The sequence below is a fragment of the Vanessa tameamea genome, chromosome 5 (assembly GCF_037043105.1).
Source record: "Vanessa tameamea isolate UH-Manoa-2023 chromosome 5, ilVanTame1 primary haplotype, whole genome shotgun sequence".
NCBI lineage: Eukaryota > Metazoa > Arthropoda > Insecta > Lepidoptera > Nymphalidae > Vanessa > Vanessa tameamea.
The window spans coordinates 7,823,137-7,842,397 of NC_087313.1; the positions used below are offsets into that span (position 1 = coordinate 7,823,137).

At 33.7% G+C, this 19,261-nt stretch overlaps 1 protein-coding gene across 14 annotated transcripts in view; it reads left to right on the top strand.

Annotated features, from left to right (window-relative positions):
* LOC113392357 (matrix metalloproteinase-14) overlaps positions 1-17,686 on the top strand; it is a 30,582-nt gene extending 12,896 nt beyond the window's left edge. Inside the window, exons 3-15 of one of the 14 annotated variants that reach the window (XR_010309145.1) lie at positions 5,950-6,103; positions 8,070-8,174; positions 8,708-8,876; positions 10,076-10,151; positions 10,942-11,019; positions 11,335-11,466; positions 12,035-12,206; positions 12,448-12,651; positions 13,127-13,383; positions 13,689-13,842; positions 15,628-15,824; positions 17,021-17,126; positions 17,348-17,686. Coding sequence is in view for 4 of the 14 variants with exons in the window: in XM_026628742.2 (XP_026484527.1) it covers positions 5,950-6,103; positions 8,070-8,174; positions 8,708-8,876; positions 10,076-10,151; positions 10,942-11,019; positions 11,335-11,466; positions 12,035-12,206; positions 12,448-12,651; positions 13,127-13,383; positions 13,689-13,842; positions 17,348-17,457 (1,611 nt within the window). In the remaining 10 variants the exon portion in view is untranslated. Of the gene's footprint in view, positions 1-5,949; positions 6,104-8,069; positions 8,175-8,707; positions 8,877-10,075; positions 10,152-10,941; positions 11,020-11,334; positions 11,467-12,034; positions 12,207-12,447; positions 12,652-13,126; positions 13,384-13,688; positions 13,843-15,627; positions 15,825-17,020 lie in introns of all 14 variants that reach the window. The other 13 variants (XR_010309146.1, XR_010309144.1, XR_003368394.2 and 10 more) reach the window with 13 other exon arrangements.
* Positions 17,687-19,261: the final 1,575 nt, after the last annotated feature.

Here is a 19,261-nt window from a genome sequence, read left to right on the forward strand (position 1 = left end):
GTTATGTATATATTATAGACGAGTATCGGTTCCTTTGTACATTAGTTGTTATACTATTATTTTTTAAACTGGCAACAAAAATAATTGTTACGGCGGCAAAATTGATTCATTTGGGTATATTTTTCAGAGAATCGAGTAAACATTAATTATAAAATTATATAAGAATACTAAATAAATATCGTTATTTCTGAGTTAAGTTCTTTCAATAACGGCTACATTATCATTACAGAAGTGGGTGTGAAAAAATACAATGACTATATGATAAAATATGTTTGCCATAGTATCGATAGAGGCGCGTGATTAAGGTAAGCCATGATTCAACGTCTTACGCACTGTGCAAACAAAAGGGTTCAGGCGGAAGTACTTTCCGCAACTATATCCTTTTATTTTAAATATTATAATTTACAAGAAAAAGAAACACCAAGTTTATTATAGTGTTTCTTTATGGAACAAAGACCTTAGTATACTAGTTTACTAATTTACATAAATTAAACATTTATAAGATAGCCATCGCATAGTTTTGTTGTATTACGTATTAAAACGTGATTGATCAGTTATGACTAATTTTATAAATAATAATTCTCATCAGTTCAAAAGGTCATCCATAAACGGGTTTTTTAAAAATATTTCGAAAAAAATACTCGATAAAAACACAGCATCTCTTTCGGCCAACGTACTTAAAACATAAACATAATCAGCCTGTATATTTCCCACTGCTGGGCTAAGGCCTCCTCTCCCGTTGAGGAGAAGGTATGGAGCATATTCCACCACGCTGCTCCAATGCGGGTTGGTGGAATACACATGTGGTGAATTTCGTTGAAATTAGACACATGCAGGTTTCCTCACGATGTTTTCCTTCACCGCCGAGCACGAGATGAATTATAAACACAAATTAAGCACATGAAAATTCAGTGGTGCCTGCCTGGGTTTGAACCCGAAATCATCGGTTAAGATGCACGCGTTCTAACCACTGGGCCATCTCGGCTCGGCCAACGTAGGCCAACTCAAATATATTGAGTAATTATATTGTTAATGATTGATTTGTGATGAAATAAAATAAAATTATTATACTAAATTGACCCACACCTGGGCAAAGTTACTATCCTCTTGATGAGTTTGGAGTTTATTCAACCATGGTGTTTATTGACTTATTTTATATAAAATACAAATATTTATATTAAGCAATATATGTTATTCAATTTAAATATAATATATATGAATATACGACATATTTCGCAATAAATATTTCATAGTAGGTAACACAAGTTTGCAATAAATAATGTATCAATTATCCTGGAACATAAATGAATATTAATAAAATTTCAATTTGTTTTTATAAAATAAACATTTAAAGGTCGCCTGAATATATTACCATTAATTGATCTAATACACTTGAACCTCCGCTTATTTATGATCTTGTATAAGCCGGTTAGTTTTTTCGACATGTGTACCTTGAATAAAGTATTTGATCATACATAAGTTTGTTTAGATTATTATCTATCAAAAAGACTTAACAACTGGACGGATTATAATGAACGAGACGATACGTCATAGGTTTTTTAATATTTATTTAAAATAATTATAAATAAATAAAATGACAACATTTTAATTCACGCTTAACTAGGTGTCTTTTATCAACTAGTATAGGTACTAGTATAGGTACTTTTGTTTTATTAATCGAAGACCACACTAGGATATATCTACGTAAAGCGAAAAAACTTCAACGTCAAACCATTCTCATTAAAATAAATTACATAGTTTGAAGAAAGTAACGATCGATGCCGAAGCCTTTTACTTAAATACATGATCGTCAGAGGCTGCGCCTGCGACCGTTACGAGGGCATACTGACCTCGATACGCTTGTGCCAAATTTTTGCCCCACCTTGACATTATCCTCAAAGTTCGTGTTATTATGATGTCTTGTTACGGTTCTTTACTAATTACTTACGGCCTCTGCGAACAAGTGGTCATATAGAATTAATAAATAATTTGCATTTTTATAAGTTACTATAAGATATCGGGTATTCACTTCCGACTGTTGAGGAATATTCCTTGAATAACGATACTCAAATAAAGTTAAGTTGTAGGAAATGTCGTAATTTTCGTGTAGTTTTTACAACAATCAATTTACAATCAAGGCGATTTTTTATATTTGATATTGAAAATAAAGCTTTAGTGATTTTTGTTTGATCACATTAATCATTTATTGTACATCGTGCACATTATTATTAATGTGGCCTTTGGATGGCTACTTCGGTGATATAAAAATAGCTTCAGCAAAAAGTTTGATAAAATAAGTATTAGTTTAATCTGCGATGCAATAGGATGTATACCTTTAAATCTAAAGATATCTTCACATAAGAAAATGCTGAATACAAATGTGTAATGTAGGTACTGTTAAAAGTTGTCACAATTTTAACAGTTATTCAAGTGCAGTACGTGAATGTATAGAGAACAATGCATGTGTCAACGCCCCTAGTATTGTCCAAAGTACACAACGCACCTGATTCCTTAGTCGTTCTTCTTTGTCATTGACAGTTATTTTAAGATTTTTTTTTCTTTATATACACAAATAAATATACGAGGTTACAATCATAAAATAATATGTGACCTTTTTATATATTTATAATCATAGTTTTGTGTTCAATTGTAACGTTCGTTTTTCAAATTTGAATTATTTAATAATACTTCAATGTATTATTTTTTCTAGAGAAAATTTAAGTTTTGCCTCTTCATATCGGATATAATTATTATTATCTGTTCTAATGTTATTAAAGTTAATATTTTATTGTTATTAAAATCAAAACGTCATTTTTAAATACAGAAGCATATTTATGCATATTTATTGAATACAACAAAACCAGATTGTTTTGTCAGTATTTTCAAGGGTTATTTCACGCGGCTTGTAGATATGGATGAGACAAAGAACGTTGTTACCAGACTGAATGCCCCATTGACATGCTGCGCACGCACATTCAAGGACGGCACCGACTTGAACTTCCATCTCCTATAAGGAGCCGGTGTTAACGATCGGAAAATGACGCCCGTGTTTATAATTTTTATAATGTAAAGATCTCTACAAATGTATTGCTAAGGAAAAAGGCATATAAATTTTAAAATATATAGAACAATGACTGATTTTACAGATATTTATTCTTAGTTAACAATGTATTAAATTAACTAGATTTTTTATAAATAATTTTATTACTTAGATAAACAAAGCTCAAATTGGCTTATCTACTTTATTTATATTTGAAAGTAAATGTAAATGCAGTAGGCATTAAGACACCTAAAGATAAAATGACATAGGTGCGATGCATTTTTCTGGTATCTGCATTTCTAAAGAAAAATGGAAACGATTATTGAAACAAGAAATTTTAGATGAATATTTTTCATGCTTTATTATCTTTATCAAATTCTTTAATAAACAGTGGTGAGTTAACCTTGCGCTTTGTACGATAGTGTTTGGTGACTGGCGCGATAGGAGTATGCCGTAAAGTCTTATGCCAACACCTCATTTCACGTAGCTCATTCGCTTATTTGTATTAAGGTAGGTACCACCCACTCATCAGATATTCTTCCAAACAGCAGTACTCAGTATTGTTGTGTTCCGGCTTGAAGGGTGAGCGAGCCAGTGTAACTATAGGCACAAGGGATATCACATTTTAGTTCCCGATGAAAGGAATGGTTAATGTTTCTTACAGCGTCATTGTCTATGAGCAGTGGTTACTTACCATCCGATGGCCCATTTGCTCGTCCGCCAACCTATATCATAAGAAATTGGTAGTCTGTACACTCTCGTGCCTCGGAAAGTACGTAAAGGGTAAAACGTAAACGTTGGTCCTGCGGTCCTGCTATCTTCCCGGTCGGGTCAGATTTGCCATCCCATCGGAGTATGAGAGTGAAGGAATCTGTATTCCTGCAATGCACCTGTGTTTGCATACACACTTGTGTTGTAGTTGGCTGAATCCTTGAGTTCAGCTACCATGACCGGAATCGGTCGGGATGACATATTGTATTGATGTTTTTTTGTCACACATGAAAAGTTAAATATTTGCGTTGACTATTTTAGTTCGCTCAGTTGCATTGCATATTAGATATTTTGGCATCCTTGAGTTATTTGTAGGTTCAGTCTATGTGTGGACCACGTTTGCGAAAGCCATATCACTATGCAAACACGCTAAGCCAAGTGATGTGTCGCCTTAAAAATTTCATTCTTGCCTTTTTAGCAGAATAGTCGCCGTGGGTTGATTAATATTTTTTCACTTTTTTACTACCCTACTGACTGACTTACTTTTTTGATCACCTTGATTTGCAACTTGATTGATAAACTATATTGATTGATTTTCTTACTTTGATTTATTAATTTTAGTTAAAAATCTAACACAATACAGCGTTTTGTAAATATAAAACATCACAAAATACAAAATTTTGTTATATTTGAAAATGTTCGTATATAATAAAATAAAGTAGAACAAAATATTATAAGTAAACTATGTTTAGAATTCGCTTAAGATTTTATCGTCGGAAAAAGGTTAATTACTTTTTGAATAAATATGTTACGGGTTGAAATATAATTTTACTAAATTCATTGAGCTCTTGATACCGACAGTGACGGTTAGTAGGTTAATCTATGAATGTTGATAATCTCGTAGCGTGAGGCTTACTCTTTTGTCATTCTATTGTTCCCGCTGTCGGAACATTTCTTGTCTCCATCTATAACTACTTTTATTTTCAAACGATGACAAAGTGGTTGCATAATATACATACATTGAATATTATAGAGATTGCCTGCCAGGACTAGTGGTAAATTTATACGACTGCAGCTAATGAGATTCCGGGTTCAAATAATCGGTCCAATAAGTAGGTTTTTCTTTTAAGAAATTTGCAGTAGTAATGACTATGACAGGCGAATATAGAGTGCCACTCTGTGTTTGCACTCTACTCACTACTTCCTGTCTTTTTGACTACTATGGTCGAAAAATCGATCAGAAAATAATTATTAAATTATACAGGAAAATCTAATAAATAAATATACCTATATATATTTGCTTTTATGTTATATTTCCTGTTATCCTGTTATAAAATTTATAAGTCATTGACTTGATTGAAAAATTCATACTAATAATTTGTGATTTGTGATTAAAACTCCGTAGCTAGGTTAAAGTTGCGTGTTCTTACATTTACTGTTGTGTGTTTTAAATATAATTTTTAAATGCACAAGTCTTTTGTTACAATAAATACTTTATTAATGAAAACGTTATTAGATACTGTCACAGATAACGTATTACGTTTTTATTATTCTCTATAATAATTTAAAAATAAATTTAAATCAGTAAATGCATGTTCCGAATTACTTCACGACGCGGCAGTACGGTCATTCATTAAAATTACTCATATGTTGGTATTATTCATCGTTAGTCTGTTATGTGGTTATGTAGTACGGGTTCCGTAATTAAAGGAAATTCCGCCATGAATATATTATTATTATTTTCCATAGTGAGCGATTCAACAAGGCCATGAAGATTTATTAAAAAAAAACAATCAAGTACAATGTTTATCTAAACAATTGCAACTAGTAATCATCCATGGCTTACAGCTAGACAGTTTTACTGCAATTTACTTTATTATATCATGGTTTTATGGTAGTTTTCTAATATAAGTGGTAGAGTGTTTGGTTAGGTACGACCCAGATGGCAAACTGCAATACATTATATTGTTGGGCCGGTTTGAAGGGTGAGCAATCCACAATGCCAATTTATATGGGCGGTGTTGTCCACTTAATATCAAGTGGACCATTTTTCGGCCTGCCTTAGTTTTTCAATAAATAAAAAATATAAATATGATTTTCTAGCAATGACCTAAAATCACCTAATATTTCGCTTATTTGCACCATCACTAATACCCATCATCATGACAAAGGTCCATATCCAATATTGGATGCGGCAGTCTGATTATGACATGAACTTTCAGATGTATTTGGCGCAATATGGTTACCTCAGTCCGTCTGTACGGAATCCCTCCAGCGGTCACATCATGGACGAGAGTTCATGGAGACGAGCTATATCGGAGTTCCAAAGCTTTGCTGGATTGAACAATACTGGTATGTATAAAGTTTTTACATTTTATTATACATGTAAGCTGTTTGGATTTATCAGGATTTAACAGTTCTCATTTGATAAATTATTTTTATGTTAAACAGCACATTTATTGAGAAAGGTAATAGTAGCCCGTTATGATCTACGGGGGCGGAACAGTAACACTTATCGAAAGTTAAACACCGCGAAGTGGCTTTAATTTATAAATTTTAACGTTGTCAAATTGCGATAAATGTTGACATTCAAGAGGAAAATGCACGATTTGTATGCGTGACAGTGCATTTGTTGAATTGCTGGTTGACGTAATTAACCCAATGGTAACCCATATCTGAGCACCATGGCCTTGTCGCTTCGTGAACTTCCTCGACAGAAATTGTATTGTGGTTAAATAATATAACGTCATTGAAATAACAGGCTTAATCTATTGAGCAGACCCGTAAGGACAAAATTGTTTCTTATATAAAAGAACGCGTACAATTTAGTACATTTGACAGATCTGCTTTGATGGTCTTGTGGCTAATTAATAAGTCCGTGAACCTCGATATCCAGATTTTGTTCGGTTGCGCCACGGAAAGTTATTGGGTTTTCCTGTAGAGAAATTCTCAATAGCATCTGGAGCTAGCAAGTTGATTAGTCCTGCTCATTTGTCTACGACAACGACATTGGCGTCGATTTTGTCGTCGTTTTATTCTAATGTTAATGCAGGGAGACATTATTATTCAATATTTAAGTTTTGACGACACATGTTAAAAGTTATATTATTTTTTTACGTATCAGAAAAATATAAATGGATGTGCACATTTATGTATAGTGTGTCATTTTAATTCGCGCTGTCACGAGTTACAAACGACATTGCCAATGCAATTACAGTCTGCAAAATCACTGTTGGCATCCAACTATTCAAATACCATACCATTACGTGGGCTGAACTTGAATCTTCATTATAGCGTACGTGATTTGACACGAAAAGTAGTTTATTGGTCCCTCTACACGGGGCAGTTATTATGTAACCAAATAACGAAGTACACACACATAAATTATTCATTTAGGATACTCGCGCCAGTTCCTAAACATTGGTAAAGTATAAAATATTCGCGGTATTACAGTTATACATAATAACTGGAAAACGAATATTAGTTTGGCGCACAAATATATTGTATTAATTTACTTTGAATAATGGCATACATTTATTGCAATCTATATTAAATGTTATGACTTTTCGAATTAAACGACATAATAAAAGAAAATATTTTTGATGAAATTATTCCCTTTGTCAAATTAAATGTAGTCGAATATTTTTATCGTTATTCAAATGCTATTCACCGTATTTGTCCTCTCAACGAAATAATAATTTTATTAAATAGTTATTCTAGTTTTTCGGATAATGTCAACAATATAAATAAAACTTTAGTCGATCTGTTATATAGATGAATTTGAATTATTATTATACTATAGAACACTTTTAAACCATTGTTTCTGATTGTTCACGTTTTCCTCTTGAAGTTTTTGTTGCTATGATTGTTTAATTACTTCCTTGACATCTGTTAAGTATATAAATGTATTTAACTCATAAAAAATAGATTTTATTTAATTATAAGACAATTTTGAAACACATACATTGATCTTTTCAAGGAATTCAGTTGTAATTGAGAACGAATCTACATGTTTCAAATTACCTTTCGAAAAAACTGAAAGTCGTTTTTGTTTTCTAATAGTAAATTTACTAATATATTTAGTACCAATAAGAGATGTCATATCATGATGGATGGCACGTCGGTCATAATCGATTAGCCTAGGCTTAAATCCGTGGAAACAACATTGTGTTTTCATCGGGATATGTCGAATGATATTCTGCCACATCTCACACCAAAAACCTGTACTGAGGCAGCGTGGTGGAAAAAGCTATTAATCTTCTCCCACATAATGTTCAGACTGCTGTTACTTTATTATTAAATATGTTTTCATTTTCAGGTGAACTCGACGAAGAAACGAAAAAGTTAATGTCGTTGCCACGATGTGGGGTTAAAGATAAAGTGGGCTTTGGGGAAAGTCGTGCCAAGAGATACGCGTTGCAAGGTGAATACCTACTTCGTATAAAACATAAACTATATCATTAACATAATAGTATTCAGTGATTTATTGATAAATAGAAAAAAAAAGATAATAAGATTTACATTACGCGCTTAACGTTCACGGAAAATATTGTGAGGAAATCGAGTTTTCTAAGAAGAAATAATTAGATCGTGTTCACATGCCAACTTATGTATATATGTATAAGTTCTTATGGCAGTTATCGTACTTTGAATAAAAAATGTATAAATTCTTCAACGCGTTAGTCACAGCCTATCAATTCCTTACATTTAGACCAAGGATTCTTGTTCAGGAGATTAATCGAATCTTAACCGTTTGAATAAATTTAAACAATATCTTATTTGATTCATATAACACTCCATTAACTTAATACATACGTTTATTATTAAAAAATCTAAGCTATGAAACATACCGACCGAGGTAAATAGAATGGAAACATTGTGGACACAATTGCGACTTTTACTATGTTTTTACGCTATTATTTATATTCTATAATTTATGATATAATTCGTGATAAGGTTCGAGGTGGCGTGTAAAGAACCTGACGTACAAGATCTCGAAATATCCATCTCGTCTGAACCGCGCTGAAGTCGACACTGAACTCGCGAAAGCCTTCTCCGTATGGTCCGACTACACAGACCTTACCTTTACACAGAAACGCTCCGGACAAGTTCATATTGAAATCAGGTAATTAGAAATTTATTATATAAATATTTATTTACATTGAGGACTTTAATAAGAATGTACAGATCAAAATTAAATAGCTACAGCATTTTCCTATTGAATTGCAATTTTCTATTCTCATGGGGAAAAGTTATCCACTCTAGTCACCAGGGTAATAAACTAGGGTGTTAATGTATTTTAGAGAAGTTTTTGTACTTTTAATTGGCAAAGATGTAAAAAAAGTTATCCGGATTTTCGACAAATCAATCTTCATACTGTTTAATATTCACACTTAATAATACAGTTCGGATGTAAAAAAGAAAGTTGTAAATTATTATAATTGCAAAATCATATTTTATAAAGTCGAAGTCGAAAATCTTTTAAGAGTTTACTGTATGATTAGTTAAACCGTACAATATACTTAATTAAGATCGTATTATTTTTAGTGCGATTGAGGCTGCTATTAACTTCAATTTAAAGCAACGAAGACCATAATTTAACTTTAATGTTTAAATTTAATAAGATTAAATATTTAAATTTTGTTACTGTATTTTTCATTGAATACTATATAATTTTTTTCGAAATTATAATACACTTTCAAATTTCCTACATGTTATAATAAAATTCAAACGGGATGTTACCAATATGTCTAACGTAAATGACCATTTTAAACGTACCATTTGTTAAATATCTGACATGGCTGATAACAATGACAACCTTTAAAATGCCCAATCCTGTTGAATCCAATGTCCGATTTCGTCACACAATGGTAATCTGCCTTGCGTAACTATCGTTGCTCACTGCTTTAATAGTTTTTATAAAATCTTTTAATGCTGGTACCACACATTTGTCGGTTATTCTATCGCTGAACAGCAATTCTTTAAACTGTTTTTGTTTTATGGAGTGAGATGTAAATTTTTATATTGAAAATTTGTTATTAAATGCTAAAATATCTTAAAAGTATTATCTTACAAGGGCTTTGGACAGCTCGGTAGCCTATTATGGTAAGCAGGTAACCTGCCTTCCTTTTTGAATACCAAAGAATATAATAAAATAATGTAAAGTTAATAATAATCTGATCAGTCTCTGAGATTAATTTAGGATTCCCTTATTGTAATTCATAATATTCCCAGACAATATTTTTGAAATTATCAAACAAATCATAGTTTTTTCTTAAGCTTTAATTTCTATGTATGTATTAAAGAATATATTTGTTCACAAAGATTCGAAAAAGGCGAGCACGGTGACGGCGACCCCTTCGACGGTCCCGGTGGTACCCTCGCCCACGCCTATTTTCCGGTAAGTTGCTACAGATATACACTTAAATAACTAATGTTACATTTGTGCCGTGATCCTACAATAGACTTTTCATCACACAATTGAAGTAAAAGGAATTCAATCGTTTAGATTTTTTAGCTTTTATGACAGAATTTTAATGATTAATCGTGTATTAGTTAGTAAAAACAAATAATAAATAAAGCATGATATGATCTCGCGCGATAATAATTCATTCATTATTGCATTCGTTTTATCTTAGCGTCGTTTAATGTCATTCTGATTCGACATTTATAACAATAATTACCACAACGTGTGGTAAAAAGGAATAAATTATTTATTTCCATAGCAGCGCAACGCAAACATTACAATAGAGCGTGAAGACGATTTGATGGACAATGGAACATTTACGTTAAATAAAGTCGGATGTGACATTGTTCAGGAGAAAGTAAATTACGATACAAATGTTATTATAATAAAGTAGAACAAATTTTTAATCTTACATAATATGCTGTTAATGGGAAAGCTTGTATGTTTGAATGTATCTTACCAAATCGCGCTCGAACGAAGAAGTCTTGAAACGGGACGTCTTGAAACGGATAATAATACACATGATTAATTAATTAATTTTTTTTTTTTTATTTCCCTCTCGTCAACAATTTTTGTTATAAAGATAGACTTTTAATAAACAAAGTCTCTCTCTTTTATATTTTAAACAATATTTTATATATTTTTGCACAGAAACATAAAATTATATTTGATTAATTAAAAATTTAATCATTTTATAACATTTATATTTGTTTTCTCACAACAGGTCTATGGTGGAGATGCTCACTTTGACGACGCTGAAGTGTGGTCAATTAATTCCAGAAGGGGAACCAATCTTTTCCAAGTAAGGGTCGAGTGCATTTAGAAGAGTCATTTTTGGCTTAAAACCACCAAATATCATACCAATATTCTCCTTTTTTACAATATACGTAATCGTAGAAAGTTATATATTTCACATAACTGTTTGACCAATTTTTTTATTTCTCCTATAAGGTTAAGTTGGGTTGTATGCAATCTTCGCCATTCATCGAATTGAGTTGAACAGATGCTACTGAAATAATACATGAAGTTTTCTATCGTTATTCTGGAGCTATATCGGACAAATACTGTTTATTTTAACAGCATTTAAGTAATATTAATAGCTTTCATTTATTTGCAGGTAGCAGCTCACGAGTTCGGTCATTCCCTTGGTCTATCTCACAGTGACGTACGCTCAGCTTTAATGGCACCCTTCTACCGTGGATTTGACCCCTCTTTCCAGCTTGACCAGGATGACATACAAGGAATACAGGTAAAGATAAATAATAATACAGATAAAAAAAACGTAGATCATCATATCAATAAATGAATTCATGTCTATAGCTGGTGATGAAGCCGAGATGGCCCAGTGGTTAGAACGCGTGCATCTTAACCGATGATTTCGGGTTCAAACCCAGGCAGGCACCACTGAATTTTCATGTGCTTAATTTGTGTTTATAATTCATCTCGTGCTCGGCGGTGAAGGAAAACATCGTGAGGAAACCTGCATGTGTCTAATTTCAACGAAATTCTGCCACATGTGTATTCCACCAACCCGCATTGGAGCAGCGTGGTGGAATACGCTCCATACCTTCTCCTCAAACGGAGAGGAGGCCTTAGCCCAGCAGTGGGAAATTTACAGGCTGTTTATGTATGTTATGTTTATGTTATGTAGCTGGTGATGATTAATTATCAGTTAACTCACTTCCAAGTCTGCTTTCCTTATTTAACCAATACCAATATATTAAAAAATCTGAAAATTGACTTAAGAACAAGTGGTTGACTTTGATTTATTTTCGTATAATATTACATATATTTTACCTTAACACTATTTTTTTCAGGCACTTTACGGACACAAGACACAAATCGATATTGGTGGTGCTGCTGCACCGAACCCATCGATTCCTCGAATCACAACTCCACAGCCATCCTCAGAAGACCCCGCTCTGTGCGCTGATCCTAATATCGACACCATATTTAACTCTGCCGATGGTTCTACATTTATTTTCAAAGGTAAGAAAGAAGCAGTTACTGAAATGTTTTAATATTTTAAAGATGCAATGAAATTGTAATTGCAAACTTATAATTTATCTTTTCTTATTACTATTTTTTTCTACCAAACGATAAAATGAATATTATGGAATACAGCGCCAATGGCTATGGGTATTGGTGACCACTTACCCTCAGGTGGCCTATTTGCCCGTCCGCCTACCTACATAAGAAAGGTTTTTAGAATAGAATAATTCTGGTCCAGGTGACTATTACTGGCGGCTGACGGAGAGCGGCGTGGCCGCGGGCTACCCGCGCGCCATCAGCCGCGCGTGGCCCGGCCTGCCCGGCAACATCGACGCTGCGTTCACTTACAAGAACGGGAAAACCTACTTCTTCAAGGGATCCAAATACTGGAGGTACAACGGCCAGAAGATGGACGGGGAGTACCCAAAAGATATAAGCGAAGGTAAGAATTTCAAGTGCGTTCATGGACTTTTACGGTTTAAACGGATCCTATACAAATGATAGAAGAACTCAAACTTTTTGACAAATCAATTAATAAAGAAGTAATTATGTAAAAAAAATTAACGTAATCCTTCCTGTAAATATCCCACTGCTGGGCTAAGATCTCCACTCAATTTGAGGAGAAGATGCTGCTCCAATACGGGTTGGTGGATACAGATGTGTCAGAATTTCCTTGAAATTAGAAACATGCAGGTTTTCTTACGATGTTTTCATTCATTACCGAGCAAGAAATGAATTTATAACACAAATTAAGCTCATGAAAATTCAGTAGTGCCTGGGTTTTGAACTCGCAATCATATGTTAAGTTGCACACGTTCTTGCCTCTGGGCCATCTCGGTTTTATAGTCATTATTAAGCTCGGCTCTTAAGTACATTAATTAGTATTATTTTTAATTAGAGTCTGTTGCTGTTTTTAGGATTTACTGGTATTCCTGATAACTTGGATGCAGCTCTTGTGTGGTCAGGCAATGGCAAAATTTACTTCTATAAGGGTTCCAAGTTCTGGAGGTTCGACCCAGCTCAACGTCCTCCTGTCAAGTCAACCTACCCCAAGCCTTTATCGAACTGGGAGGGTATCCCTGATAACATAGATGCAGCACTACAGTACACTAATGGCTACACATACTTCTTCAAGGGTGGATCCTATTGGCGATTCAATGACAGAACTTTCAGTGTAAGTGCGACCAATAATATGTAATAAGTCCGCTAAGAAGATAAGTTTGATGAAAGAAAAATATGACTTAATATCCAAAAAGTTTAGATTGAATTGATCACATTCGATTGTTTTTAATAATTTCCATATAATTGAATTATAATTATCTCAATAGTTTTTTATAGTTTAATTGGGTTAAGTTTAATTTTTTCTTATGCATTGTATAAAATTATTCAAGTTTATGGTAGTGGAATTTGAAATATTATTTATGTATTTTTGAAAGTTCTTGTAAAATTGAAATAAAATAGACCAATATTATGAATCAGGTGGACACAGACAACCCCTCGTTCCCGCGTTCCACTGCGTACTGGTGGCTCGGCTGCAGCAGCGCGCCGCGAGGGACCGTCGGAGGTAACGCGCGCCTCTCCGCACCTTCGCCTTCTGAGGAGGACGATGTCGGCGACATACAATTCGACGCAGGTAGGTTCGGGCACCCAGCCGGGGGACTTCGAGATCCAAGGGGATATTGGTGGCTCTTGATCTGACACGAGAAGACTGCAATACTGAATTGGCTGAAGATATTATTGGACTTAGACTGAAACAATATGGAAGTTGATAAACGACTGTTGACGATGAGATTTGAGACTGAATCGAGACTGAAAAGTTTTTTGTAGACGAATTTAGGAGGTAATGGAGATACTTAATCGTGATGTATGTATAAATTAAAATGATTATTATTGAATACTTGGTAGTAGGGCTTTGTGCAAGCCCGTCTGGGTAGGTTTACATCTCATTACATATTCTACCGCCACACAGCAATACTGAAGGATGAATGAGTCAGTATCCTACAAGCATAGGAGATAATATATCTGAGTTCCCAACGTTGGTGGAACATTGGCGATTTAAGTTTTCACTTACAGTCAGAACCATTTGCCAGATAACCTACCTACTGTTGATATTGAATTTGATAAATGAGTTTTTAAATATTACATAACATGAATTGTAGATTTTTTTATATGACTGAAAGATTGTTTAAAGTTGTATATATATTTTACAATATTAGTACATAAAGTGGTCGACTCGTAAGAATTATTTTTTGTTGTTTTTTTTCGTAGTTTGACTGTATGACACTACTTGATTTGGACTATTTCAAAAGCTACCTTTTCAATTCAATTATAAAAAAAATATAAGTTCTAAATTCAGATTTACATCAGTGACTACAATTTTACCGTCTTCCACTGTATAATTTTGTGTATGTTAGCTTTGTGTTTGTTGTATGTGTATGTTTTAAAATTCCATTCTTGAATCTTCTTTCTCGAAATGTATGTTAAAATACTGTATTAGAATAGTTTCTACGTTTTAATCTTTCTCTTTGTTTTTTTTTAAGATCTTTCTATGTTGAACTTTCAATTCTACTTTTCTTGATTTTTTAGATACTTGTGTACATTATTTGCTTGATCCTTCGTTTAACTATACCATACTATCTAAGACAATCTCATAACTATTATCTGGATGTACTAAACTTCATATTACTAACATTAAAAATACTAACAATTTACTTTCGTCGCTGATCTAAAATAACATACGTCACTAATATGCTTAATTTAATATTTTTAACCAATAAATAAAGTGATGCTTTGAATTAAGCTAACGAAAAAAAGCTTGAAGCTTTGCTGTACGCAGTGGTCGACGGTGGATGGTCACGATTGTCATGGTTGAGAAGACAACGGCTTCTGGGCGCCTGAACCTACTTATATTGATGTATTGAAATTTAATGGCGATGAATCTTCTAAAGGATTGGTTTCATATCTTAATATTCAAATTAAAATCAATCATAAAATGCCATTTTATGTTCAATACATTAAGACAAAACACACATTCTTTTATTTATAACAAAAAATCTTTAAAAAAAAGTATTTTTAAAAGATTACACAGCAAATTATTTGCACTTATTACACCCAGCAATTATAGTTTTGTGTTGCATCGAAACAAGTATTTATGTTAAACACTTTAAGTGACGTTTTGGTGGAAGGTGCGTACAATGCTGAATTTAATTTATCAATTTTAATATACGAAAGTGTTTTTATTTCGGTTAATTCTTGTTTGGATACGTATTTGTTTACATGTTGAAAGTATTTATTGAATAGCACATTATTATTGTATTTGTTTTATGTCTCAGTCACCGTCAAAACTTAACACTAAGTGTTAAACCGTGGTGGTCGGGATGTTCGCATTACGACGTGTGTGTTTGTCTTTGTCTTCTAGGTGTAAAATCATCCGCTCCCAGATCATTCTTCTGGTTCAGGAAATAGCCTCGGTGGAGAGTTCCTGAACATTTGTACATAGACAAATAATATAAAGAACAAAGACTAAATTAGTAAAATAGGGGATTATATGAATACCAGTGAGATTATAGAAATAAGCGGTGATTTTAATACCGGCGAGTTTCTCACGCGATGCCTGTACGTTTTACTTTATATCACATATGCATGATTTGATAGTTTTAATTTGCAATGCTTGCTAGTTGGTGTTTGATGGCGCTTTTGTACTGCATGCGGCTTTAATTTCATCATTTATCAGTCATTTGCTACTCTGATTTCTGATTGGTTGATGGTATTTCACTATCTTTAATTTATTGAAATTTGTATCTGTTTCAGCGTCTTTTGATCTTACATTTTTTATAAATACATACACTTTTGTTATATTCGTATGTAATAGACGCAGTGAAACAGTATACAATAGAAATAAAATTATATTGTTCTATGCGACAAGCTACAAAAATAATTGATTTATTTAATTTTGTTTGAATGCAATATAATTTTAATCTAGTTGTTTTATATGATTGTTCATTATATTGACGAGTACTAACTTAGATAAATCTTAGATCTTTAATAATAGTAACGTAGAAGAGTTTGGTTGCAAAGGTTTTGGTAAAGGCACTAGCTACATTTAAGTAACAAAGAAAAGTTTCAATTTTAGTTTACGAAAGAGTAGACACGAATGAATATGGCTTGAATACATCTTTAATGGTTGTGTTCACATACTTACCACAGGCAACCCTTCCTTGTTAGTAAAAACAGACGCAAGCTATCCCATGCAGCGAAAAGAGTCTGAAATCCTATTCCTATTAAACGCGGACATTAACCTACCTAAGGACGCGCGTTTCGCATATATTAGGAGAAAAGTCCTAGACCTTTCGTTGGTCCCAATGAGTCCTACCTGGTGAAGCTGTCGATACCACTAAACAGGTGTGTGTATCTGACACAATAAAAAAATCTTTTCTTCATATTTCCTTTAATATTTATGAAAACATATTTTATATGGTAAAGTAAAGTAGGGCAATACATTATGTTATTGAATTAACACGAGTAAAAAGCAAAATTTAGTTTTTTCATTGTTTAGAGTGTGACTAACATCCCCCTAGGTGTATGATGGACTCACAGGTACCGTTGTTTTAGTCTACCGTGGTTTGAGAGCCATAATAATAACAATTTAGTCATCGTAGATCTTAAATTATAACCTACGTAGTTTTTATAGTATGATGCATGGATGTTTAGAGAGTGTATATACATAAATATATTCAGTAGTGTAGTTGCACACCCGGGTATCGGTAACTTAAAAGAAAATATTTCTTGCTAAACGCAAGTTCATTTTTCAGTGATCAGCGTTCAGTCAGGCGGAGCTAGACTGTAGTAATGACTCGGGGCTCCGATATATTAGGAGGGCACGAAACGTCCTCCGCCGCGTCATCACTCACCCGCATCGTAGGTTACAGTTCATTTCTTTTGCTTTGCTGCGAAATTCGTACTCGCTATGAGATGACGGATTTCGCGGTCTGTTTCGATTGCATCTTTTTCCACCGTCATCACTCCATTTGTGTTTATCGAGTTCGTGGCATGTTATAGAGTAAAGCACTAAACTCTCGCTTGCACTCTGGAATAGCCGCTGAGTCGTTAATGTAGCTCTTGGCGCTGGCGTTGTACAGATTCGGGGGAGCCGACGGGTGGCAGCGGCGCGGCGCACTCGTGGCGCTCCTCTGGCGTGCTACTGGCGGCGGTGCTGACTCTGCTGAATCTGATCCACGCGCGCATTTAGCGCCTCCACCGCGTCTCCACTGTGATCGTGCGTTGTATGCCTGTTCGCGTTCGGTATATTGTGTATAGCGAACGCCCTGCTGTGATTAAAGCGTCCTTTTATACTGTTGCGAGAACGATAATTTAATTCGAAGTCATAGTTTTTATACTTAATATAAATAGATGATGTAAGTTCGAGTGTGATATTGACGTAAGCGATGATTTTTGTAATAAAATATTTAATGATATAACGACTTTTATTCAAATCTCCGTGTAAAGTCGGGGGAAATGAGAGACATGGTTGTATTTTAATTGGTTTATTTAACGTTTTCTGTTTCTCCAATAATTCTTCTTAAGTTAGTAATTACAAGTTTATATGACAATATTTTTTGTTTTTATTTCATTTTCATAAACGTATTTTTTTAATAAACATCTCCACAATTCATCATAACACGGTCGTGCGACCTACTGTCTCAATCGTTCTAACTCTTAGGAAAATGCAAATAATATTAAACTTCAAAATCTGTCTACGATTATTCGAACAATATTAATCTTAGTTCGAGTGCTGAACGACGTCTACACGAGCGTAGCAGGCGCAGGGCGGGCGCGGTGCGTGTAGGCCGAGAACGGCAGGTCGCGCGCCGCCGCCGCCCGCGGCCGCCCCACGCCCACCCGTTCCCTCCGCGCGCTTATATCACTTAGAAGGCGAAACATAAGAGTTTACGTAACATTAGTACACGATCACTACTCGAGAAATATCTACGACACATCCTAGATCATATCAATATATAGCCTTCGTATTGTGGCAGTGTTCGCCGGCGCCGCTCGCCGAGTTTGCTTAATGGTGTAATTTAAAGTTTATATCTACACTACCTCTCTCACTATATCCCGGCAATTTCAAGGATAACATTACGAAGATTAAAGTTAAGTAATTTTCGCCCTGTGGACATTTTTATATAATATATGAAACCATCACAAAACTAAACGATAGACTGAAATTTTAGAAATAATGCTTTTTCAAACATAGATAGTTACATATATTTATATGATCTAGAACTTATTAGTAACAACTGATAAATAATATGACTGTTCATAATGGAACGTACGAACGAACTCAGGACACATAAATGAGTATATATATATATATATTGATATATTTAAAACAAAATATAACAAAGAATAGAAATAACGCGAAACATATAAATGAAATGTATTAAAATACTTCTAAATTATAATTTAAAACAAAAAAATCTAATGAACTGTATACAAAATGACTCATATATAATCACATGCTGGTACGAACATCTACACTTTGAATAACGCTCGACTGGGGCTTAGAAATAGTGCACTGCACTTATTAAAATGTCTCTTGTTGTAAATTCGTTAGTGTGTTTTAATTTCGCGAGACAGCAGCACATATTTTGTTTATTCTCGTTAGTGTTGTTCAAAGTATTGCAAAATGTCATTAAACGAACCGAAGTTTGACGCAGTACCCTCGAAAATATCTAAAACGGTTAAGAGGTTGTTTACCAGCTAAAGCACATCAAACAGATAAGCTTAACATAAGTGTTGTTTGCGCATTTATTTATATACCAATACGTAATTTACATTTTCGCCTGTCCCTTTAATTTAAAATTTATTTCGATTTTGTTTCGACATTCAAAACCGATATGACACCTCTTTTTTTTAAACCTTTTTTTAACCTTTTTCCGGCCTTCGAAATTGCAAATTATACCAAGGCGTCAAATAAGACAGTTGTGATTTATAACAATCATTCAGGGCTTACAAATTCTCATAATAACTAATTATCCATATAACTGTATCTG